Source organism: Silene latifolia, chromosome 7 (assembly GCF_048544455.1).
Source record: "Silene latifolia isolate original U9 population chromosome 7, ASM4854445v1, whole genome shotgun sequence".
NCBI classification, from domain to species: Eukaryota; Viridiplantae; Streptophyta; class Magnoliopsida; order Caryophyllales; family Caryophyllaceae; genus Silene; species Silene latifolia.
The window spans coordinates 39,281,942-39,307,700 of record NC_133532.1 but is presented as its reverse complement, the minus strand read 5'-3'; the positions used below and the strand labels follow the sequence as shown (position 1 = coordinate 39,307,700).

General features: G+C 39.5%; 2 protein-coding genes across 4 annotated transcripts; both read right to left on the bottom strand.

The window, feature by feature from the left end:
- Positions 1 to 373: 373 nt before the first annotated feature.
- Positions 374 to 3,167, bottom strand: LOC141592034 (putative inactive receptor kinase At1g27190). The gene has a single exon (XM_074412587.1). The coding sequence runs from the start codon at positions 2,896 to 2,898 to the stop codon at positions 1,063 to 1,065; it is 1,836 nt and encodes a 611-aa protein (XP_074268688.1). The 5' UTR covers positions 2,899 to 3,167; the 3' UTR covers positions 374 to 1,062.
- Positions 3,168 to 4,361: 1,194 nt separating this feature from the next.
- Positions 4,362 to 17,840, bottom strand: LOC141592032 (pre-mRNA-processing factor 39-1-like). 3 transcript variants are annotated; one of them, XM_074412584.1, is made up of 16 exons: positions 17,569 to 17,745; positions 15,743 to 16,211; positions 15,339 to 15,639; positions 15,126 to 15,251; positions 14,927 to 15,036; positions 11,385 to 11,614; positions 10,644 to 10,811; positions 9,729 to 10,101; positions 9,102 to 9,245; positions 7,856 to 8,008; positions 7,648 to 7,764; positions 7,383 to 7,463; positions 7,037 to 7,183; positions 6,254 to 6,553; positions 6,061 to 6,171; positions 4,362 to 4,733 (listed from the first exon to the last, which is right to left on the bottom strand). In XM_074412584.1, the coding sequence occupies exons 5-16, from the start codon at positions 14,933 to 14,935 to the stop codon at positions 4,623 to 4,625; spliced, it is 1,944 nt and encodes a 647-aa protein (XP_074268685.1). In that variant the 5' UTR covers positions 14,936 to 15,036; positions 15,126 to 15,251; positions 15,339 to 15,639; positions 15,743 to 16,211; positions 17,569 to 17,745; the 3' UTR covers positions 4,362 to 4,622. The 3 variants fall into 3 exon arrangements, with proteins under 3 accessions (XP_074268685.1, XP_074268686.1, XP_074268684.1); XM_074412585.1 differs by lacking the exon at positions 17,569 to 17,745 and having other exon boundaries at positions 15,126 to 15,248; positions 15,743 to 16,061; XM_074412583.1 differs by lacking the exons at positions 15,126 to 15,251; positions 15,339 to 15,639 and having other exon boundaries at positions 17,569 to 17,840.
- Between the last annotated feature and the right edge of the window lie 7,919 nt (positions 17,841 to 25,759).

The following is a 25,759-nucleotide window of genomic DNA, read 5'->3' as shown; positions in this document are numbered from 1 at the left end:
TGTTTTAACTTTTAAGTCTGAGATGGACATTGTCGTCTTAAACAAGAATTTTGTTCTTGTTGAAGTTGAAATTGAAGTACCAATGATCGTTATCTAGCAGATGAGTTGTTCTCAGTTAAAATTATAACGGGTTAAAAAAACACTTCTCTTGGATAAATGGGGGACAAATTTTTTGCTAGTCTCGAGAATTTCGTCTTGTCTATTTTACTTGATCCGTTTTATGTCTACGATGGATATACTCGTTTTAAACAAGAATTTCGTCACAAAGGGACCTCTTTCAAAGGATAATTCATGGATTCAATGCACCTTTATTTCCTCCGTGAGACAATGCAAAAACATGTGCATAATTCCTCCCCAAAGTTGGTCAAATTGATTGCCAACTTAGTTATCAATTTCTTCTATTTCAATTTTCTACTCCAAAAGGAGGGAAAAGAAAGCTCGAGTAATTCACAGCGAAAATATCGCTGAGAATAATTACAATCAGAAGCAAAGAACCAACTTAGATGTTGATGAAAAAATATGATGCATGATAATCTAAAAAAAATGTGAAACCAAAAGCAATGAGCTGCAGAAAGTACATTTACATAGATGCAAACCTCCAAGGTAAAAAAAAAAAAAAAAATACTCTTTGCAAGCGAATGCAGTTTACGATGACTTTCTATTATACAGGTGTAGCGGAATTCAACATGACACGAATTCTTCATATCACCTTGCGTACCTGTGTTAGACACACTACACACGACAGACAAACATGGTTATGACACTTGAACACGTCATTTTAAGCAAGAACAATGGGTTTTGGTTAAAGAGCGGGTCCAACACTTGACCACATACGGAGTATTTTCAAAGAGAGAAGTATAACACTAGAGCAAGCGAGGTAACAATACCAGTATTTGACCGAGTCTGAGTAAAATTGAATGCACATCGGGGAAAGGATGCTAAATAAAATGGCACCCTCCAATTTTCAACAACATGAGTGAATCTCAGTCCGCAGGCTGATATGGCAGCAGACGAAGTAGAGGTGGTTAAAAACAAACTTCAGCAGGCGACGTTGCCTAAAGACTATACTGGCTGATCCATGTCATGTCTTCCAAAAACCAATGGAAATTCAGCGTATTGCTCTGAGTAACGGTCCTCAGACATGTTATTCAGTGACTCATACACTTGGTACATTGAATATCGGTCCTTGGGTCGAGAAACTGTACATTTAGATGCAATTGTAAACACCTGAAGAATATCATCATCATGTCCTTTTCCACATATATCTTCATCAATGGCTTCAATTAATCGGCCAGAGCTCGACAATGTATTCACCCAATCGACTAAGTTTCCCTTAAACTCCTCCTCAGCAAGGGCCACTTCTAACGGTTTTTGCCCCGTCAGCAATTCTAAAAGAACCACACCAAAAGCATAAACATCCCCCTTCAGTGATGCCGTGAAGGTGCTAGAATATTCAGGTGCTATATATCCGAATTCTCCCAATTCGCCATTGACAAAGCTACTCTCATTACTAGATTCTGAAGACGACAGAAGCCTTGCTAGCCCAAAGTCGATTATCCTAGCATCCAAGTCATCATCTAGAAGAATTACATTTGAGCTTATGTTTTGGTGCAAATACGACAATTCCCCTCCATGATGAAGCCAAGCAAGACCTCTTGCGGCACCTAACCCAATTCTAAACCTCGTAGGCCAATCCAAAAACATCGTCTTCCCATGTATCACAGAATGCAATGTTCCATTAGACATATGCTTATAAATCAATAACTTCTCATCCTCCACGATACAATATCCCAACAGAGGAACCAAATTTGGATGCCTAAGCTTTCCCAACTTGTTCATCTCCGTCCTAAACGGCTTCTCGCTAAGCTTACAAGCACTAAGCCGCTTTATAGCCAATGTCGACCCATCAGGCAACATGGCTCCATAGGTTATTCCCATTCTAGTCGAGATCATCACATTATCCCGACTAAAACTATTAGTAGCAACCAACAAATCAGCCACCCTAACCTTCACAAGAGGTTTTTGAAACAAAGAAACCTGTGACAGCTTATAAGCTGCCAGCCTATCAACCCAAGTACCATCAGTAGTCCTTCCAAGACCATAACCTTCCTTCCTCCTCCTCCCCGCCCTCGAAAAATACCACCACCATAACACAAACCCTAACCCTAACGACGCGGCTGCGCCAAACACACCAGCAGCTATAATAATTGCCAAATTCTTCTTACTCAACCCATTACACTTAGACCCAACAGGTTTCCCACATAACCCATCATTCCCATCAAAGCCAGACTCGTCAAAATGTGCCAAAAATTCAGGAATTTGCCGAGAAAGATGATTATCAGCAACAGAAAACACAGTAAGTCTGTTCAAATTTGACAGTTGAGCAGGAATTAAACCAGATAATTGATTATTAGACAAAACCAACTTGTTCAAATACTGACAGTTACCAAGATCAGGAGGTATTTCACCAGATAATTGATTATCAGACAAATCTAAAGTAACCAAAAAAGGGAGCCATGAACAAATATTAACAGGAATTGAACCCATGAAATCATTACCAGAAAGATCAAGTGTCTGAATGCTAGAACAAAACTGCAGAGAATCTGGGATATTCCCAGAAAGCTGAAAATCTGTAAGTTGCAGACTAATCAGCTTATTTTCCCTGTTATTCCAACAGGATGCACCAGCAAAAGTGCAGATAAAACCAACATCAGAAGAATTGGAAAAAGTCCAAGAATTGAGCTTTAAATTTGGGTCTTTTAAGGAGTTTTTAACACCTTTAAGACATTTTACATCATCTTCAGTAACAGCATTTGAAAGAGGGAAAATGATGAACAAAAGAAGAAGAAGAAACATGATGGGTATATCTAAAGATTGCTTCTTTTTCTTTTTCATCATTGTAAAAATGTATGTATGTACAAATTAGATGTTGAATTTGGAGGTCAATGTTTTAGCATCTTGAAGAATGTTGTTATTAAGTTTACTAGTATAAGATAGAGTAGTTAATTGCAACTATCTGTTCAAAATTTGATGGTTTGGAATTTATTAAGAATGAAGGAAGAGGAGAGGGGGTGTCTGACTATCTGTCTGTCTATTAGTTGGACTGAGCTTTTGAGTTTTGACTTTGTGGGGTGAATCACAAATTTGGTGTTTTGTGTAGGAAGTGTAAATTGCGAATGGGGATAGATGACCAAAGGTAGATTTGTTTGTTTATTGGTTGTTTTATTTACTTATGCGGGGTTTTGGACTAAATTTCAGCTCATTTCAATTCAGTTTAGCTTTATTTAATTCAGTTTATCTAATCTCTTCACAAATTTAATCTCTTCACAAATTAACTTTTACTTCAGTTGGATTCCATTCAGTTTAGTTCAACTCTTCTCAGTCGAAAAGAATAGGGCCTTATGCCTTTTTATTACTGGGTACTCGATAAATTGTATTACGGAGTATATTATATTGTATTATATGAAGTATATTATTTGTATAAGTGTATTATATTATGGTTACTTTGTACGTGCTATCCCTCTTCTGTAATAAAAAAAGATTTTGACGGATAAGAACTCATGTTAGAGAGTTTATAAAATGGCGATCTTTGTTTAAATTGATCGTTTTTACGAGGGTGATTTGAAAAAAAATCGCAGTATTCTGAGCTCAAGCCTAGAAGTTGTGGTCTTACGTTTTTTGAACAAATAAATTTTGGCTGACATCTCTTAGCCATAAAGGCGACACTTTTTGTTTTAATTAATCATAGTTCTCGTAAAGACCGATTCATTTGTGAACCGTAAACACGAGCTAGGGACAATGATCAGTCAGGTTTCTAGGTTAAAAGTAAGGCTACCACGTGCTCTTCTGAAACTCGTAAACCTCCGTGATGTGTACCTCAGTAACACGGACACTCCTCCTAACCAGCCGTCCCATGTCCGACACCGTGTCGGACACCGACACTCACCGGACACATGCCTAAATGTGTCGAAACCTATAAACGAGGAATCAGATGTCGAAAGAATGAAAGAGATTGATTAGAGAAGATGGGTTTGGATGGGCAAGTTTTTATATATAACTATTAAAGAGGAAATTTGTATTTCGCCCTACAAACAGCTAGAAATTGCTTCGTTTGGTTTCTTATGCATATACTCCTACTTTAATGGGAAAGTAAAAATACCCCAGTGGATAGGTACATCTCAACAGTGGAAGTATGACGTGCTACTTAATTTTATACCCGGCGCACTACATTGCGCCGGATAATCTCCAGGCCAAATGGCATGAATGCATGATAAAAGGAAAAAGGTCGCGTGAAAAATGTAGCAACTACTGTGTAATATACAGGTATAGGAAGCCAAGGAAAACAACACAAGCAAGAGACATTTTCTTAAGATCTCACTGACTAATCTAGCCAAGAATAATCGAGGTATTAGTGCATTACCAAAACTGAACATTCATCTATGATTAATTAGTACACAACCGCCTCAACTTTCAAGTTCTACAATCTGAAAAGCTTCCTCTCCAAATACGAAACCCTAATCCTACTCCCCAAAACCACCTCCGTCCTTTTGGAGATCATCACGCCAAAGTACAGTGGCATAGCAAGCTCAAGACGGTGGAAGATAGTGTGCCACAAGGCTGCTTTAATAATAATTACCATAATAACCTTGAGGGGGAGCAGCAGGTTGCTGTGCTGCTGGAGCTGCAGGTGCAGGTGCTGTAGCTGGGGCAACGTATGTTTGTTGGGGGTACGCCTGTGAACAAAACAACAGACGTCAGAAAAATCCATTTCCGAATGTTCGTTTGATGCATGGTAGTATCCAATTGCCAACAGTATCACCGATATTTACAGGAAATAAATGATACTTCCACATACCATCAACTACATTTCCTTCAAAGCAATCAAAATCTCTGCGTAATATCCTTCTAACACTTTAGAGGTCGTTTGGTTCACAAGGGTGAAATCGAATGGATTGGCGCTTGATACGTGAGAGGTACGGATTTAGATACCCGTACCACTCCATAGTTGTTTGGTTTCATAGTCTTTCATACTTAGGGGGGAACGGAGTTGGAAACTTGGGTAGAGAGTAGGGAATGAGATTATAGGGGTTTGGAATGGAGTTAAAATCCATCAAGTATCTAACTCAATCCATTCCGTTCCAAAAGACTCAACCAAACACCCCCTTAGTTCCTTGGATTAGGTATGAAAGCCAGACGTGTCTATGTCAAATTGTCAACTAGTGTCTGGCTCACCATAACCTATGTTAAGTCGACACTTTACATTTAGGCCCAAAATCATATCAGATACAACACCCTAGAATATGAGTATGAGGTCCCTTACCCGACACTCTCCATTACAACAATTCAGAAATAGAATAAAGTAACAAGCCTGTGTATTTCAGAGTTATACAGTCCGACACTTAGATATACAACAATGTCCAAAACCCGTACCCGAGTCTCTTAGCAACATAGACCATGACTGAACTCTTATGACGTGATTATCTTAATATATGGACATGACTACGGAGAGTAGGGTACATAGTACACAAAAGATATCGTTTTTCTGTAGTTCATATACCAAATATAATGATTTAAACTGAAGAGATTTTTTTAGAAGAAGATAGACCTAAGGCTGAAGTTGAAGAGATGACTGAAATCAAGGGTTGAGAATTGAGATGGAGAAATAGCACACTATGCTTCACTCTGGTCTCTTTTTTAGTAGAAATGTCAGGCAATTAGATGGAAGATCAGGTACACAATTACAGATACATGTATGTGTCGTGTGTATGACCTTGTCCAATTCGCCTTGAGCTATGGGCCCTAAACTCCTATAGTAAACAACAGAGTAACTCCAAACTAAGTAACCCTTATACGATAGGAGGTATAGGCATAATGAAAGGACGTTATAAATGGTAGAGAATTTTAGGCAGTGACATTTGACAACAAAAGGCAAAGAAAATAAAAAATTAGAGAACATTTTCAAAAGAACAGAGAGCAAAAGTGCATGGTTTCAAGTTTCCATTTCAAACTTCTATAATTATGCACACATTAAAACCACACCAAAACCTACAATTACAATACCTGTGCTGGATACGTCGAAGGGTAGGCACCATAAGCAGCAGTTTGAGGTACTGGTGCAGCAGCCAATTGTTGAGGAGCATAGTTGTTTCCATAGTATCCCGCATATGTAGGCTGATAGATATTTATAAAACCGTATGAGTCATGATGTACAGACAACCATTGACTTAGAGTAGAAGTAGAGATGAGGGCATACCTGTTGTGGATAGGCCGGGTTATATGGTTGTCCTTGGGCCTGAGCACCTTGTGGCCAAGATTGAGGCTGCGCAGCATAGCCAGATGGCCATTGATTTTGAGTTGCCGGATACGCTCCTCCAGGTGTGGCAGTTGATGGAACTTCTGTGTAGGATTTTCCAAGCTTTGCTTTGTCTGAAGATAAGAAGTCATCAGCTTGACGCTTCCTTGACTCCGATGAGCTCCTGTGGCGTGAAAACAGCCTAACATGTCGATCCTTGGCTTTCTTTATGGATTTTATGTCACCAAAAAGATCGAGAAACTGCAAATTGATTTACAAAATCTGAGTTCATTTCATTGAACATGTGAAGAGGAATTGACTTCTGTATCATTAATTAAACGAGGCACTTTGAAATTCAGAACAGGTTCTGGAAGCATTTATGTGGATATGAGAGATTTACCTCAAAGCTGAATAAATATGTACTTAAGCACAAAAGGTGATATTGCTCCTAACAAGTGAAGGTTATAGGAACGATGTTGGAAATACAAATTTCCAAACTTCGCCAGTTGTGGCTTGTGAGGGGCACTACTCATACACGATTCAAACAAATTTTAGTGCTCTACTTCTCAGAGATGGAGCAAAACAAACATGATTGAATGAGAATATAGAAAAGGCTTAACATGCACAGATGGTAAAAGTAGTGAAGCCGTTCCAATGCCAGCATTCATGTCAAACTGACAACCAAAATAAGTAATTACCGTATTTTTTTTACCAAGGCATATAAACAAAAAATTCAGTAAATACCTCCAAATAAATGCTTGACAAATCCTCTTTTTCTTGCACATTTGTAGCATCAGAGTTGTCAGCTACCGAAAGATACTTTTCAACCAAAGACTCCACATAATCAATTCGCTTTGGAAGTGACTGGATAGATTCTAGATGGATCAAAGCCTGCATGATATAAAATTAGAACAACTCATTTCGGAAGCAATATAAAAAAAATGACTCATCTGAATCATCAGTCAGTCCTTTCGGTTCCAATATCATGACATCATCAGTCTAAATTCACAAGCTATTGTTTAACTTCTATTTCTCACGTCCACTGACTCACTGATAATTTTCTATGACAAATGCTTTGAAGAACAACTACCTCCAGAAGTGGCTTTGAAAGTTGGATATGATCAACTGCCTGAGTAAGAATATCCCGAGCTTTCTCAGCATTTCCATGTGCCTAAGAAAATGAAGTTGATAGTCAGGAGGTTTTAGCATAATACTAACATGGATATACCATAGAGATTCTAGATTTATATCCACCAAATGCCTAGAAAAAATAACTATTTTCCTAGTCAAGCTTAACCAACAAACACATATGCAACTAAAATTTAAGAAGGAACTATAGAAGATATGCAACATACCAAATATACAAATCGAGAGTACTGAGCAAATAGCATTGGTAAAGTTTGTGAATGTTCTTTGCCTTTCTCAATGGCAATTGCTTGCTCATATAAAGAAAACGCTTCCTCCATATTTCCCTGAAATACAATGGCCATACGCTAATTAGAAGACCAAGCACGTTGATCATAATTATGAGTGATAAAATAAACACCATGATAAAACTATTACCAGCCGCCTTTCCATATTTGCATGATCAATGATGGCCTCCAAAAGCCCAGGAGAAATCTCAGTATGCACCAGTTGAAAGGCAGCTCGAGCACCAGGTATGTCACCACGCTGCTCTTTTATCAGAGCAGCAAAAAGATGCATCTCAGGTTGCCTCTGCCACAAGAAAAAGAACAAGATAAATGAACCCTTAACTCATGAACCTTCACTATCAGGTGAACTAACATTGTCTAAAATTAGAAAAATGATCAGCAAAATCATTAAGATTTCATCTCCACTCAAATATACAAAACAATGCAACAAAAAACGACCATACAATGCCTCCAAGGCTCTTGTCTATAGCGGAGTAAAGGGGTCAGATATGCAGCCACACCTTGTGTTAGAGGTGGTTTCCAGATGACAAATAATGACACCTAAGGCAGAAAATTCATTGGCCAAACAATACTTCACACTATAAGAAGTTCAGATAAATCAATGATATGTTTTCATCTACTCTTATCACATTCCAAAATCAAAGAAGACCGAGTCTTTGGCTCCATAATGAAACCTACCAAACAATACGAACTCGTTGAGAATATGAACCACATAGCTGCTACTATAAACACCAGCTTGACATAACCGTTAATCCCACACCATATTATTCTGATATAGTCCTTTGATTAACATGTTAAGCAGGCAATATGGCTTCTAAAATTATATTCTCTTTGTTTCGTTATTTAAGCCATTCCATAAAAAAATGTTTTTAATTGCCTTTTTTGTCGTTAACATTCGCAATGAATTTCTCTCGCCAATTGCAAATTCTCATGCAACATTTCACCAATCAAAGTAGAGCGTATGGTTACAAACTTACAATAACACTGGATAAAAATATTAATTTTCTTTTTCAGTTTTCAAGGTCTAACTATTACACTTAACTAAGATTGTTAGATTCTCGATGATTTTCATTTATGCATCACCGTAAAATGACTTATAAGACGGCATGGAGGGAGTACCAATCATTTGATAAAAAGAAACATATAGCTGATGACGAGGAATCTCACATTTAACAATACATGCCCTCTAAAATTTCTAACCAAACATTTTCAGGAGTCAAGCAAAAACACGTATAGAAAAACAGCGAGATTCAAAAGTTAAACCAGTTAGAACTTAGGAATTTGTAAAATGACAGATATTTGATCCCTCATAAATACTAGATTCCAAATACTTCCGGCGCTAAATACCTAAGACGAAAAAAGGTAGGTGGACCTACCTTAACGAATACTTGTGTAGCACGAGCAAGAGCATTGTCTGCAAGATCAACACTGCCACTTCCTTCCATGCATAGAACGTATCTTGTCCAAAACTCGGGATAGTTTGCACATGCTATAAGACATCTTTCATACAGCTTGACAATCTGACTCGCAAAGAATGGCACCAATTATTATAAGAATATTCAGAAGAAATCAATAAAGTAGAAATATAGAATCAAGAGGGAGATGCGCATAAGAAGTACTCCATTGGTGGAAGCAGGGAGGCCCCTCATATCAAAGGAGGGACCCTCCTTGCCTGACAGATACATGGTTAGGATAAGAAGATACCTGCATGCATAACATTGGAGTTTAAAAGAAAAATCACACAACGCATCATGATTCATGAACCCAGAACATCGACTCACAATGAGGGTTTGAAGTACTTAGCCTCAAAGAAACCATATTGAATGCCCATGCTTTAGTCTCAGTACACTATCCCTTTATAAAAGTTGCTTCATCGGACGGTTTACCCAAAAGAGCATATGGTGCAGCAGATATTACTTAACTGTAAGTCAATACATTAAGGAGGAAAGCTAAAGATCTAGAAGGTAAGAATTGACATATAAAACATGGAACAAGGCAGATACCTTGTTGAAGTCTTCATTTCTCTCGATGAAATCCAGATAGTTATGCCAGTTTTCTAGCTCAGCATCATTCAAAGGTCGGACGTGAAAGTATGGCCTTCTAATAGCTGTTTCAAAACCACTTATCTTAGAATCAAACTCCATAGCTTTCTTAAACAACTCTTCCCTAACTGCGATATACTTATCCAATTCCTCTGCTTCCATTGGGCCATCATGTATGGGTTTAGAAGATTCTTCCGGTGCATCGGAATGAACCTCTTCGGATGCTTGACCGTCTGCATTAGAATCGAAAGAAGCTGCACCTGCTGTCACTGCTGCTGTTTCATCAGTCGTCCTCAGTTGTGCCAAAGGCTGGGTTACAGCTAATTGCTTGAAGCTGTAAAATAACAATAGGAGTAAAATCAATCACAAACACATATGACGACTTATGTATTATAATAGCCAAAGGCCCTAAATTGCATGGAAGATTGCTCATTCAACGATTTATGAATCATACACCAGTCAATGATCTCAATTCTCACGTGCCTAAACTGAGACCAATTGCTTGCTTATGTTTATAAAATCCACCAATGATACAAGTGTGCAACAGAACTGAATCCCACACCCACCCGGCACCCCCGAACAAAACAAAAAAAAAGTACTGGCAATTGTTTGTGATAATACAATGCATACTCATGGAGTCATGGACATCAACATAACATTATGCAGAAAAAGGATGCATGATAGCATGGCCACTTTATTAAGGACTAGAATTTTCCTCTTCCCTCCCAAAAGAAGTGGCAAGCTAAGATCTAGTACTTAGTTAAAATGTCTTAAGCAACAAGACTCTATATACAAGCCCATCTTTTTAGCACAAGATAACAAAAAAGCATACAATTTTCTTGACATAAAAACTGAAATAAAAGGGTTTAAACTCACCTAGTAAAATATCGGTCCAACTGCTGAATTGGGTTCTCCAAGATCCTAGTATATATCATAGCGAGACGTCCCCAATCCTGTTGTGAATACTCATACTCAATGTACTTGTCCCAAAGAGTGTACGATAGGTAATCTGTTCCAACGTAATCCAATGACCGCTCAAATAACCTGCAAAACCAAAACGGAATGAAACCGACACCTAGATACGCAGATGATGCCCAAGAGGGCCTTCTTAGAAACAATAGACCTAGTGTAGATACCAAGAGGAGAGCATGGTAAGACCACATGACATTTCCAAACTAGAGCTCCAGTATGCAGTGTTTACCTTCCCAGGCAGAGTGGCAGACAGACGCACTACTGTGACATAGAGCAGTCATACAGCTCATCTACTCTTAAGCCCTTCGGTCCACAAAACAACAGCATTTTGAAAATGTGCTCACCAAAGATTTCTAACAAAAAAAACAATAGATAACGAATTGTGTGGACTAGAAAGTTGAAGGGAATCTTATGATGAAGGTCGAGACTATGACAAAAACCATCAAATTGTTCTAAGTTTGCTCATGAGAACTAAAAATTTCTGAAGTGCAACAGCCACTAACAATTAACCACCACACATGAGCATTCACTGTTCAGGACTCCTACTTCAAGCCACATCAAAAATAAGTTAAGAGGAGAAAGTACCATGAACCAGAATATGAAAATAAGCCCTACAGAACTCATCACGCACTTGTGAGAAATTACCTTCTTATAGTATCAGGATCCCCGTATGTGCTAATAGCAAACGAGCAATAGTGCAACCAGATGTCCACTGAATATGTGACTCCCAGAACTGCTCGTTCATACACCTCCACAACTTTATCAATAGCTCCAAAACGTGCTTCATGATCAGCATACTTCTTCCAATAACCATAACACAAGGGAAATTCAGCTAAAAAGGCATCATAAACCTTTCTGATCTTCAATATAACATCCTGCATAGAAACAGAGATAAAGAGGAAACAAATAAGATTATATAATAACAGAATTGCTCAGCCAGCAAACAAAAAAAAGATGTATCACTGAGTAAAAAAAACATCTGAGTAGATAAGATTGTGAGGAGAAAGATATTGATGCAACGTGGGATAAATTGGAGCATGTTGTAAAGGAGTTGGCGAGGGAGGTATTAGGGGAATCTAAAGGGAATAGACCATCAAGTAAGGACACATCTTGGTGGAACGATGTGGTGAGACAAGCGATAAAGACTAAACGTGAATGCTATAAGGTTTTGGGGAAATGCATGAGTGATGAGAACTTTGAAAAGTACAAGGAAGCTAGACGAGCCGCTAAAAAGGCCGTACGGGATGCGAGGGCAAAAGTTAACCAAGATGTGTATGCCAGGTTGGACACGAGAGAAGGAGAGAAGGATATCTATAAACTGGCTCGCATAAGAGACCGAAAGACGAGAGATATTGGGAGAGTTAGGTGTGTGAAAGATATGGACGACAAGGTTACGGTTCGGATAACGAGATAAAGGCTAGATGGAGTTCTTACTTTGATAATTTATTCAATGGACATCAGGAACAAGGTTTTGGGGATGTAGAGGTAACACCAAGCATGGTTAACCGGGAATTTGTGCGTAGAATACAAAAGAGTGAAGTTAGAAAGGCGTTAAGGAAGATGGGGTCAAAGAAAGCAGAGGGACCGGATGGTATACCCATAGAAGTTTGGAGGTGCTTCGGGGAGAGAGGGATTGAATGGGTAACCATGCTCTTCAACAAGATTTGGAGGAGCAACAAGATGCCATCGGCTTGGAGGAAAAGCACTCTTGTCCCTTTGTACAAGAACAAAGGTGATGTCCAAGAGTGTTCCAATTATCGGGGAATTAAACTTATGAGTCATACAATGAAGTTATGGGAGCGGGTAATCGAGCAAAGGCTTAGGAGATATGTAGACATCTCGGAAAACCAATTTGGATTTATGCCCGGGAGATCGACTATGGATGCGATTTTTATCATGAGACAATTGATGGAATACCATCGGGACAAGAAGAAGGATTTGCATATGGTTTTTATTGACTTGGAAAAGGCATATGATAGGGTACCAAGAGAAGTACTTTGGTGGGCTTTGGCGAGAAAGGGTGTGTCGCGAAAATATATTGACCTCATAAAGGACATGTATGAGGGGGCTAGTGCAAGTGTTCGCACTAATGTTGGGAGAACGGAAGAATTTCCTATTACCATCGGGGTGCATCAAGGTTCCGCACTTAGTCCTTTTCTCTTTGCTATAGTTATGGATGAGTTGACAAGGGATATTCAGGACGACATCCCTTGGTGTATGATGTTTGCTGACGATATTGTGTTGATTGATGAGACAAAAGAGGGGGTCGAGAGAAAGTTGGAATTGTGGAGCGGACTTTAGAGACTCGTGGGTTCAGCCGAGCGGGAGTAAGACCGAGTATTTGAGGTGTCAATTCACTAAGGTGGCGGGGTTGAGATCGACAGAGGCGGGGAGTATTATTTTCGATGGGAATGTTGTTGAGGGTTCGGATTTCTTCGGATATCTAGGATCTATTATTCAAAAAGATGGGGAGTTAGACGGAGATGTGGCTCACGGAATTAAAGCGGGATGGTTGAAATGGAAGAGTGCTTCGGGGTTTCTATGCGATAAAGATATGCCCCAAAGATTAAAGGGAAAATTTTATCGCACGGCAATTAGGCTGCCCTACTTTACGACTCCGAGTGTTGGGCGTGAAACATTGCCACATTCAAAAGATGAGTGTGGCGGAGATGCGCATGTTGAGGTGGATGTGCGGACATACAAGGAAAGATCGGTTAAGGAATGAGGTGATTAGGGAAAAGGTTAAAGTGGCGCCAATAGAGGACAAGATGATGGAAAACCGACTAAGATGGTTTGGCCATGTGAGAAGGAGACCTATGGACGCCTTTTGATTAGGAGGCCGGAGACTTGGAGAAGCAGAAAAAGGTCCCTAGAGGCAGGAAGAAGGCAAGAGACAGAGACATGGTTGAGAGTGATAGAGCATGATATGAGAGTTCCTGGGCTTGAGGAGAGTATGGTGACGGAGAGGGCACAATGGAGGGAAAGGATACATGTGGATTTTTAGTATTTGATGTTTTTTTTGATTTTTAGTGCTTTTATTTATTTATTTAATTTAAAGAAATTAATTTATTTATTTTTCTCCCCTTTATTACACACTTTTTCAACAACCACTTTCTTATAGATTCTACCTGGTTCATTCCGGATCCTTAACTCTATTTCGGTTTTTAAAAATCGTTTTAATCTTTTCTCTCGATTTAAATTTTAAGTTTTTATAAAAGAAAGACGGAATTCGATTTTAAAACCCCTAAGTTCACCTTGACTTTCCATTACATTTTCGTTCTCCCTTTTGTTTTTTATCTTCCCTTTTTTTATTCGCATTTTGAGGCGTGCGTGCACCCATGGACGGTTCGAAAGGATGATTCATGTCAGCCGACCCCAAATCATTTTGGGATTAAGGCTCTGATGTTGTTGTTGTTGTTGTTGTAGTAGATAAGATTATATAATAACAGAATTGCTCAGCCAGCAAACAAGAAAAAAGAACTATGTATCACTGAGTTAAAAAAAAACATCTGAGTTGGTAAGCTTAACAAAACCATTATGACCATTCTAATAGCAAATTTTGTTAACGTCATACGCCCATATGTGTCTCTGACACTCGGTTTTTTACGAAAGAAAAAAAAAACACAAATCAAAGCAATGAAGGAGCAGCAGAGGAAGAGGATAACAGGTCCTTTAGTTACAACATTTACAAAGAAATAGAACTTCCATTCTACAAACTAAAATGTCCTTTAGAACAGATGCTGCCTACTTTTTCCCTCAAATGATCTCTAAAGCTCGGTTTGTTTTTAGGTCAAATATTGTCAAAAAAACTCAAAACGGTAAGAAAATGTTTCAACATCGACATGAACAGGTGGAAATGTTTTAGATTATCACGAATTTCATGTTCCCTCGGAAAATTGACAACCCCCTGCTACAATTAAAATGAATAATTCCAAAGAAAACCACGATGTTATGCTCAGCCAGAACAGTATGTTCAAATTACCACACAAAATCAAACAGGCTGTAGAGCACGTAAGAATTATGGGACAGTGTTATTTGTGCAAGCCATCAGTCATCGGTTGTAATACAGAGTTCAGTCTGTTGCAGCAAAATAGAAAGAGGTTCATATCTATCATATTAACCTACGAGAGAAGAACATGGGATTGAGTTGTGAAATGTAACCCACTTAGAAAAGCATCATACAGTACCTGCGCCATCCTTTCTGTCTCTTCAATTAGCTGAGTCCATGCATTAAAATCTGATGAATTTGCTTTTACTGTGTTCCACAGACGTTGTTCTTCAGCAGATAAAGCATTATCTGGAACAGGGGATCAAAGGGATTAACAAATTATTTAAAGAGAAAAAAGGAGACTGAAAAGGATAAATGCAACGATGGAAATGATCAACCATTGACTTTGACAGTTAGCAGCGGATAATCAGTAATTCAGCACTGCTGCACAAAATTAATCTTCTCAAACAATTGACAAACGTGCGCCAGAGGTTTTTGAATTTAAGACAGCTCTACAGGTTCTGCTGTATTGTTTTCAAGTAGATCAACATTAACCAGATTGGAAAAATAGAGGGAACTGAAAATTGAAAAAGCTATGTTACAGAACTTACATATGCAACTAAAGTGTTGAAAATGACTCCCGTTGCATTCCTCTCTCTGGATAGGCTAGAATTTGAGTAGTTTTTTTCAATTTTTATAAACACAGATTGTAATTTTAACTGGTAGATGGACTATTGTTCTTTTGGCTTTGTAAATGATGGGCTAAATAAAACTGGCTGTAATGAAGGTAGCAGATGGTCACATTGGTTTCGTTAAGGGTCTATTGAGAACACCTTCTACCCAGCTTGCAGTGAATTCCTCATTCGGAGGGTACAACAATGATGGTGAATAAAGTTAAAATTTACGTTCAACCTGACGGTGAAGCATGGAAGGGGGTAATCAAGACAGTTAGAAACATTAAACGATAGTATGACTCAAGTGAAACATACATGTACATCTACAAAGAAATGCATACCTGCACCATCATCGTGTTGTGTAGCTGTTGCTACTTCAACCTCATGGGGAGAAGTAAGATTCCCATTTGCATCAGTAGTAACCGTCCCATTTGCACTAGCATTATAAACATCCATCTGATTTAAACCCATTGACATGCTCTGACCTTCTGCAGTAGACTGGTTCGCAACTTCTATTGGCCCAGTCTCTTCAGCGGAAGGAAAAGAAGCGTCTTGTGCAGTAGAACTTGGATAAACAATTGAGTTTACAACATTGGGATCCGTTGCCGCATGTACTGCATCAGGTGAACCCAAAGCAATGACACTACTTGTAGTGGTGACAGCGGCAGTTTCCGAAGTGCTCGTGTTAACGTTCATGTGATCTTCGGTATGATTATCGGAAGTATAACCCACAACCGTAGATGTTTGAGCAACAACTGTTTCACTCTCACCCATTGATAGATACTAACGTAAATTCTTTCAACCTATATGCTGCAAGGCAATGTATATACTCTATCAGGAGCCAACAACTCAAATTATAAACCATTATAAACACAGGATGAAGACTTTCAACCATCTTAAAAACTAGATCTCCAATCAGTATAGTTTTGAACCCTAGGTTTAACTAGGTGTTCAATAGCAAAGCAGAAATGTTCAAAAACAAGATTGATGACCGTGTTCATTTCCCAATATTCAACAGTGAAACTGATCCTCGGCTCCTCGCTCAAGTAGTTTCTCAAATACTTGGCCAAAAAAGTACCTTACCCACTTAATGATAAATTTATTAATGACCAGACAATCTGATTATATGATACTCCCTCTGTCCCGGTCATTTGTTGTCCTTTTCCATTTTGGGGTGTCTCGGTCATTTGTTGTCCTTTCTATTTTAAGAATGAACTTGATGAGTAATTTGATCATTCTCATTCAATTTGTTCCACTTGTCATTTAGTTATTGGCCTTTTCCTCTTTCCTTAGTCTTTGTGCCAAAACGAAAGGACAACAATTGACCAGGACGGAGGGAGTATATTATATGATATATATATATATACACACACATATATAAATCGTGTTATTATTGCCTACTACGGGAAATGAGCTTTAAACCTAGTTTATTAGGGAGTAATTGATAGCTATATTACTTGAACATTTCACTTTGGTTGTATGTTACAACTTACACGTCGACATGACTCCCTCACAGAGTCATGGGCATGGCATGATACTTCAACCATTCATTTTAGGTTGAAACGCTAAATTCCACTCAAATAGCCGTGCTGCAGGTCAGACGCTTGTAAAGTTGTAACATGATTATAGGCCTAACATACTATTCAAGATTACCTAGAAAGAAGTATTAGCATTTACCGGTATCCAAAACCAGAAAAAACGATAACAGTGAATAGTCGCATACGTCTACGACTGTGAAAGTGATGCATCTTTTCAAAATCAAGCTATGTACTCCTTCCATCCCAATCGACAATGAATATAAAAGGTAAACAAATGATTTGAGACCGAAAGAGTAACTCACACTTCAAATTGCATAGAATCAATTCACGAGCTCGTAAATGAATACAAAGCTCAAAATTAACACATCAGTCATCAATAAATTCAGTAAAATTCCTAATTACTACAGACAGCGACACAAAACGGCACAGTATTAACAACTTTTCTAGGTTAAACAAAATTTAAAGGAAATAAAAAACAATATCATCTTATTACAAAAACTGCAGAAAAAATCAGCTGAAATTATCGCCGAAAACATCGAAATCACAATCATGAAACCAATAGATATCCGCATAAATTACTACAAACAATTTAAAAACAATAATAATATGAATTTAAAATTAAAAATTACCGATAGCGAAAGGAGGCGAGCGACGGTTGTGGAAGCTAAAGTGAAGTGAAATCTATGGCGGATGTTATTGAGTTTAGAGAGAGAAAGAGAGATGTAGAGAGAAGAAGAAGAAGAAGAAGAGTTTAGGGTAGTGAAGAAGGAGAAGAAGGTTTGGATAATCGGCGAGCCGGGGATTCGGATTTTTGGGGGAGACCGACTTTGTGAGTTTTGCTTTGAAGTTGCTCTTCTTTGCGCAGTGAGACGGGTTTTTTAGGCTTGTTTAGGTTTATCCCACCATAAGTCCATAACCCATTTTTGTAGCTTTTTCGGCCCAAATGTGTTCATTCGTCATACATCGACCCATCGTAATTTTTTTTTAACAGAAGGTGAATAATTTATATTATTGTAACCAATACAAAGTAAACTGCTCGATTAGGTAGCACCAGACCCCTGATAACTAGATCTAGCATTACAAAGCCATACATCGAGATTACATAACTATTATATAAAAGGATAACTGCTACATTAAGATAAGCAAGATTAACGATGGTAGAAAGGCAGAAGACGACAGTTTGGTGACGAGCGTTGATATCATCTTCATTAACACGTAAGACCTCCAAATACCGTTGATACATACAAACGCCAGAGTGACAATAATAAGGTGTACTTAAACTCTTGCGAAAAGAACGTAGAAAGAAAGGGTGAAAGGCAAGATGAAGTCTGCCCTCGGCGGAGATAAATCTCCTACACCTTAGAGATCGCATCCATTGGTTATAGGACAAACGGACCGAGAAATCTAACATGCAATGTGTAACACGAATCCCCGGAGACACAAGCGCCTCAACACCAACACCGTTCAAGAAACTTAGCTTACCACTAAAGAGATGACTAAGACTCCTATAGGTGGAGATTATTAGGAGATAAAAACAAGACGGGAATTTAAAAGAAACATCATTCAAAAGACGAGAAGATCACCGCCTCCGACCCCAACCAACACCACCGCCGAAAACCCAAAACCACCCTACCCAACACACCTCAAAACAGAAAGCGGAGAACCCCATCAAACAAAACCCCACTCCAACCAAGACACAGTCGGACCCGACAACCCATCCCCGAAAGACACGGCAGAGATGCAACACCCAACCAAACACCAGACCACTGAGACACCCCCCCCCCCCCCCACCCACCCACCGGACCATCGGCAGACATACAACACAACCACCATAATCGCAACAGACCGACATAAACAAAACCTGGAAAAGGGACCAATTTGGTGGGGGAGGGGAAACACCAGATCGTCCCAAAACAACCACCACCAACAGAAAATCGCCACCAAGATGAGATATGTTGTAATACTACGGATTTTATAGGCTGGTACTCGACCGAGTATGGCCTACTCGGTCGAGTAAAGTGTGTTGGGTATTACGTTTTGGCTTACGCCAGAATACTCGTACGTATGGGTAATACTCGACCGAGTAGAGGATACTCGGCGAGTATACCCTATACTCGACCAGTATCCCGCTGACGAGTATTATTTCCGCGGTTTTGGTTAAAATGATTAGAGGTTATATATAATCGTTCGTCAGTTTCTAAAATCATTTCTCCCCAAAAACATAAACTACGTTCATTCTCCTCTAATCATCTTCATCAATTTCTAGTCAAAGGTCGTCGATTGTGGGTTCTAGCATCTCATTTCGTGTCAATCGCCGTAGTAAGTGTCTTATCCTTGTTCATTTATTGTCATTCTTATAAGTTAACAAACCCTAATTTGGTTAATTTGGGGTTTAGGGTTTTGGTCATCATATGTTGTTGATTATCGTTGTTGTAGGTGATGATGTGTTACTAGTTGTGCATTTGTATGATTGATTGCAGCGTAGCGGATTGTGAAAAGGTAGGGTTTCCCTACTCAGTACTGTTAATGGATTAAGATTGTGTTTGTTTCATAATGGTTGTTATCTGCTGATCATCGGAGGATGGGTGTTGTGGTGATGTGGTTGTGTTGTGACGGTTGTGGTGTTGTGACAGCTGTGATGTTGTGGTATATGTGATTGTGGTGGACTCACTTGCGGGAGTGGCTTCACACCCTCGTTCGCCCTCCGTGGAACCCGTCACGGGAGGGGATGTGCACATTAAGGGACAGGGATTGTTAGTCGCTCGTTGATTAGCTGGACTAGGTGGGGATGGGCTGCGGTCACCCACTGGCGGCGAGGATTACCTGTTGCGATGGGTAATCTGGCAGGGCTACACACTTCGGTGTGTAGTCGGTTACTGTGTGTGATCGGGAGATCGGAGATGGAGGATGATCAGTCGGTTACAATACTTGTATGTCTTATCTTGATTGAACAGTACTGACCTCGTTGTTGTTTTGTAAAACCTGCGGTGATCCATTCGGGGATGGTGAGCAGATTGTGACAGGTGATACATTTATTGAGCTTGGGGCAGTCATGGGAGAGTCACCACGCTGGATTAGATGTCACCACCACGAGTCTTAGTTATTGTTCTAGTAGTTGTTACCATTTAGAAAACTCGTTTATTAGATTTTGGAGACTATGTAACTTTTATAATTACCGTACATTAATAAATGTGTTTGGACTGTTGCTTTTGATATATATTAACCTCGGGCAACCGAGATAGAACATACCTTCATGGTAGGGTGGTCCTGATAAGGCACCTTGGTATGAGGGGGTGTTACAAAGTGGTATCAGAGCCGAAGATTCCGGCACCTAAGCAAATGAACCTAATGAACTTAGGGAGTCTAAATAAAATGAACCCGGGGAGAGTTGTTTGGAGCTACCGCAAAGACTTGGGAGACGTCCCGGAGTCGCACTAAGGCCCTTACGATCTCAAGCCGGTCACATGGGGGAAAATTTTGTATATTTGAGTCATGTGTGTGTAATACTTGTAACTTGAGCTTTGTATAGTTGTTGGATGAAATGAAAGGATCTGACCATGGTGGTATATGATAAAGGAATTGCGTAGTTGTGTGTGACAAAACTTGAAGCATGTTATGTGGTTACTGCTTGGCTTTTGAAACGGGGTGTGGCGTGTCATATATAGATGGAAAATCTTGTTTAATTGTGTTAACGAAATGTGAAATTGGAGTATATGTAATGTGAGGTAGGATGTGTCTATATGATCATGATGATGTTAATGTTTAGTTTGTTGGTAGTAGCATGTGATTATGGGCATGTGTCTATATATATATGAATGTTGTGTTTAAATTTGCATGTGGGTATGATAAGAGTTCAATTATGTACTTGTTTCTTGAAATATTTTGTTGTTGTCATTGCCTTATGCATGTTCAAATTGTTTTGGTTTAGGAAATTTGATTTGTATGATGATCGATTATGGAAGGGTTGTCTTAAAACTGTCATAAGTCGAGTTCTAGAAATGATATTGCTGTAATTCCAATTGGAGGTGATAGCTTGTCGTCTTACGATTCTAACGATAGGTCACACGTCCAAAACTACCAAGTAACGAGTGAGATATGACTGTTTTACGAAAACTGGACGATGTTGAGAATTGTGTTGGTACTCGACCGAGTAAAGTAATACTCGACCGAGTAAGAGCTACTCGGCCGAGTATTCCCAATACTCGGCCGAGTAATCCTCTGTGATAATTACGTTAAACACGGAGTCGAAAACTCGGCCGAGTAATATAGTTACTCGACCGAGTATCCTGTACTCGACCTAGTATGCTATGTACTCGACCGAGTACCTCAGTGGGCGGCTATTTTGAGTCGGTGGCTATATTTTCACCTTAATTTTTGAGTCGGTAACTATGCTCTTATATTGTTTTGAGTTCCAGGGTATGTACACATGTACTTTTTGAGTCTTAACGCATTCTTTTGTATATGTGACGGTCTTAATACGTAAGTTACCCAATGTTATGATAGGGAGAATGCCCGCTTGTAAGGAATACGTGTTGGATAGAAAGGACATGAGTTATATGTGGTCGTGAGGGATAGTGGAAACAAAAGAGAGGGAAGATTGATAAGTTAATCGAGGTAAAAAGCATGTTTTGTGAGGTATGGTGAGTAAGATAGTCGTGTGTTGAGTAATATAAAAGTAAGTACATATATGGGCAAAAGTGATGTAAGTTTAAAGAAACGTGAGAATTGAAGATTGAGATGAGGGATACGACAAGTGGCATATTGGGATGTGTAAGGATTTATGGAGGGAAACGGTTAGGATTATATGTGATGAAAGGTCGTTGTAGAGGGACGAAAACGAATGATGTGTAATGAGATCGAGTTATGCCGCGATGGGTAGATAGTGGTCAAGTTTGGGAATTTGGAATATCTAGAGGTGAGCCTAGTGTGTAATTCTTTAGACAATTAACGATATGAGGTGAACTTTGGGTTCTAGAGATACGAAAGGGAGATACAATCAATTGAAGAGTAACCGTTGGTGGGTGGACTTGTTGGTGACAACGGAGTGTGAGAAGCGAGATGAAAGGAGATAAGTGATAAGAAAAAATGAGAAGAAATTGATATGAATTAATGGAATGTGTGTCGTGGAGTAACAAGAAGGTAATCATATTACTAAAGGGTTAGGTAGGAGAAGGAATGAGATGAATTATTAATCGTTATTATTGGACGGAAGTAAGTGAGGGAACGTTGACCAAAGTTATGGGACATGCATGAAAGTAAGGAATCATGGAAATGCACGATAGCACTATGAGAGAAGGTGAGTTAATATTTATATAGGAGTTCAGGACAACATGTTGGCCGTCGGGTTTGAGGTATTAAGGGAGTATGAAGTTGGCAAAGTGTTTTCACGATATGATATTTGAGTTAGGTGACGATACGATAAAGGATCAAATTGGAAGGAATGTTGAGGTAAAATTTTGTTGATGGAGATGGTGTTCGTTATTTGGGATGATAACCAAAGAGAGGAAATGGATTGTTATATTAAGAAGTGATAGTGAGAGAGTAGTCACTTGAGGGATGTTGGTGTCATAGTACTGTCACTAGTGGTTGAGGATGATGTTACTTGAGGGAAGTTAGTTGTTCTAATGAGGTTGATCATGTGGAGGTGATTAGTATGTTTGGGTGTGAGGGAGTATAAGATGTGGATATATGAGGTGTTCGCTTGTAGTTGGGTACTGATGATATGTTACGTTCGTCGGTGGTGATAGCTGGGTGTAGGAGAGGATATGTTATGAAGGGCACCTGAGTTAAGAACGGATGAGACATAGTCATTGTCAAGTGGTAACTTACGTGATCAGGATTGGCTACTTAAACTCGATTATGGGTTCATGAGGTGTGTAAAGCTTTGTGTGAGGTCCTGGCCTCACGAGTAATGGTGTGGCGTGATAGTTACGAGTCGTTATATGTGTATGTATGATATCTGTAAGTAATGGTGTGAGGTTCCGGCCTCAAGAGTCATGGTATTGATAATATTCATAAGGTTGGTATTTGTGATCCCGTCTATTATGTCTTTGCGTCGTGATCGATAGAAACATTTTAAGAAAGTCTTCTGGTCTAGGAAGTAGTATTCAGTCAGCGTTACGAGATTGTAAAAGTTGTGATGGTTATCGATATGGTTGTTGTGCTTCGAGTGGTGATCGGAGCACGGTAATTCGTGTTGTGATACGAATATTTTCGTGTTACCATAGATTGTTGTTTGTTTACTGTTGTTTCTTGTCAGTATCGGCCGGGGCATATAAACCGTTGTTTTGGTTCCCGATGTGTCTTACCAGTGTCGGTATGAGTATGGTTCTGTTGGTTTTCATAGAATATGACATGAAAAAAAAAAAAAAAAAAAAGTTGGGCATGGTTCTGTTGTGGTCATGGTATAGTAGTAATCTGTGCGTGGGACACAGTTATGGGAGGTTGTTAGAGTACTTTTGATCTTGTTTTAGATGAGGCATTGGTGGACATAGTTGTGGCAAGAGAATTGTGGAGCATGTGTGATATTGAACTGAAACTACATGTGGTTTAACACCTTTTCTTGGGGCAGCGAGTACGGAGTTTTGGGACTTAGTATGATGTTCAGTCAAGGGTGAGTTTGTGGTAATAAAGGAGAGGAACTTGAGAAGCTAATTTAAATATGTGTAACACTTGAGGATTGTGAGATAAGATTGTGGAGATGAGTGTATATGTATATAGAAGAATGTCGTTTGGTGGTAATGTAGAAGAGATGGAGTAGTGGTTATACTGAGGATTTTATGATATATGTTATGGGAGTATCGAATAATTGAGGCACGAGAACTGTTAAAAAAAGAGAGTCATGGTCATAGGAATGGTTGTAGGTGTTGAGGTTATAGTGGGTGATCGTTGACATGCGGTGGTAATGAGGTTTATGGGAGGCATAGCAAAGGACCTAGTATTAGCGAGTTACGAGGGCGTAACACTTATCTTAAGAGGGTAGGAGGAGACAAGAGAGTTGATGGTCATACGGTTGCAATTGGAAGTTTGTGTGTTGGTGTAGAGTAAATGATGGATTCGTGATGTGGTTGATTTTATTACAGGTTATGGCGGTGTTCGTAGTAGTATGATGTTAGGAGTGTGAGTAAACTTCGAGGACGAAGTTCGTTTTAAGGGTGGTAGAATGTAACATTCCGTTTTGATGGTTAATCTTCTTTTGTAGATTGTCTTGGTATTGAGTGCTATTAAGTGTTATGGAAGTGAGACAAGGTTGACAATATTATATTGTGGTTATTCGATTATATTATGGAGTCAATATCGAAAGGATATGTTATCAAGTAAGCGTGGTTAGTGGAGTTGGTGTTAGGTGTCCATGTTTTATAGGTTGGATTGGAACTTCGGGGACGGGGTATTCTGTTTGGCTTGTGCCCAGGAATACTCGGCCGAGTATGGGTAATACTCGACCGAGTAGAGGATACTCGGCCGAGTATACCCTATACTCGACCGAGTATCCGGCCTAACGGGTATTATTTCCGCGGTTTTGGTTAAAATGATTAGAGGTTATATATAATCGTTCGTCAGTTTCTAAAATCATTTCTCCCCAAAAAGATAAACTACGTTCATTCTCCTCTAATCATCTTCATCAATTTCTAGTCAAAGGTCGTCGATTGTGGGTTCTAGCATCTCATTCCGTGTCAATCGCCGTAGTAAGTGTCTTATCCTTGTTCATCTATTGTCATTCTTATAAGTTAACAAACCCTAATTTGGTTAATTTGGGGGTTTAGGGTTTTGGTCATCAGGGTTTTGGTCATCATATGTTGTTGATTGATGATTATCGTTGTTGTAGGTGATGATGTGTTACTAGTTGTGCATTTGTATGATTGATTGCAACGTAGCGGATTGCGAAAAGGTAGGATTTCCCTACTCAGTACTGTTAATGGATTAAGATTGTGTTTGTTTCATAATGGTTGTTATCTGCTGATCATCGGAGGATGGGTGTTGTGGTGATGTGGTTGTGTTGTGACGGTTGTGACAGCTGTGATGCTGTGGTATATGTGATTGTGGTGGAGTCACTTGCGGGAGTGGCTTCACACCCTCGTTCGCTCTCCGTGGAACCCGTCACGGGAGAGGATGTGCACATTAAGGGATATGGATTGTTAGTCGCTCGTTGATGAGCTGGACTAGGTGGGGATGGGCTGCGGTCACCCACTGGCGGCGAGGATTACCTGTTGCGATGGGTAATCTGGCAGGGCTGTACACTTCGGTGTGTAGTCGGTTACTATGTGAGATCGGGAGATCGGAGATGGAGGATGATCAACCGGTTACAATATTTGTGTGTCTTATCTTGATTGAACAGTACTGACCCCGTTGTTGTTTTGTAAAACCTGCGGTGATCCATTCGGGGATGGTGAGCAAATTGTGAGAGGTAATACATTTATTGAGCTTGGGGCAGTCATGGGAGAGTCACCACGTTGGATTAGATGTCACCACCACGAGTCTTAGTTATTGTTTTGGTAGTTGTTACCATTTAGAAAACTCGTTTATTAGATTTTGGAGACTATGTAACTTTTATAATTACCGTATATTAATAAATGTGTTTGGACTGTTGCTTTTGATATATACTAACCTCGGGCAACCGAGATAGTAACATACCTTCATGGTAGGGTGGTCCTGGTAAGGCACCTTGGTATGAGGGGGTGTTACAATGCTCATCGACCAGACACAACAACAACCGACGTTTAAGACACCGGAACATACCAGGGGTGGGGAAATGGGCTAAGGAGAGGGGAAACACCCCCGGAACGCATGCGACGCATTCGATGACAGGACAGGGGAACCCGG

Coding starts and splice junctions, on each gene's coding strand:
- LOC141592034 (XM_074412587.1), bottom strand. CDS start 2,898: ATGATGAAAAAGAAAAAGAAGCAATCTTTAGATATACCCATCATGTTT.
- LOC141592032 (XM_074412583.1), bottom strand. CDS start 16,175: ATGGGTGAGAGTGAAACAGTTGTTGCTCAAACATCTACGGTTGTGGGT. Junction 10,812..11,384: donor GATCCTGATACTATAAGAAG/GTAATTTCTCAC, acceptor TTGGTTTTGCAG/GTTATTTGAGCGGTCATTGG. Junction 4,734..6,060: donor CTTCGACGTATCCAGCACAG/GTATTGTAATTG, acceptor TTTTGTTCACAG/GCGTACCCCCAACAAACATA.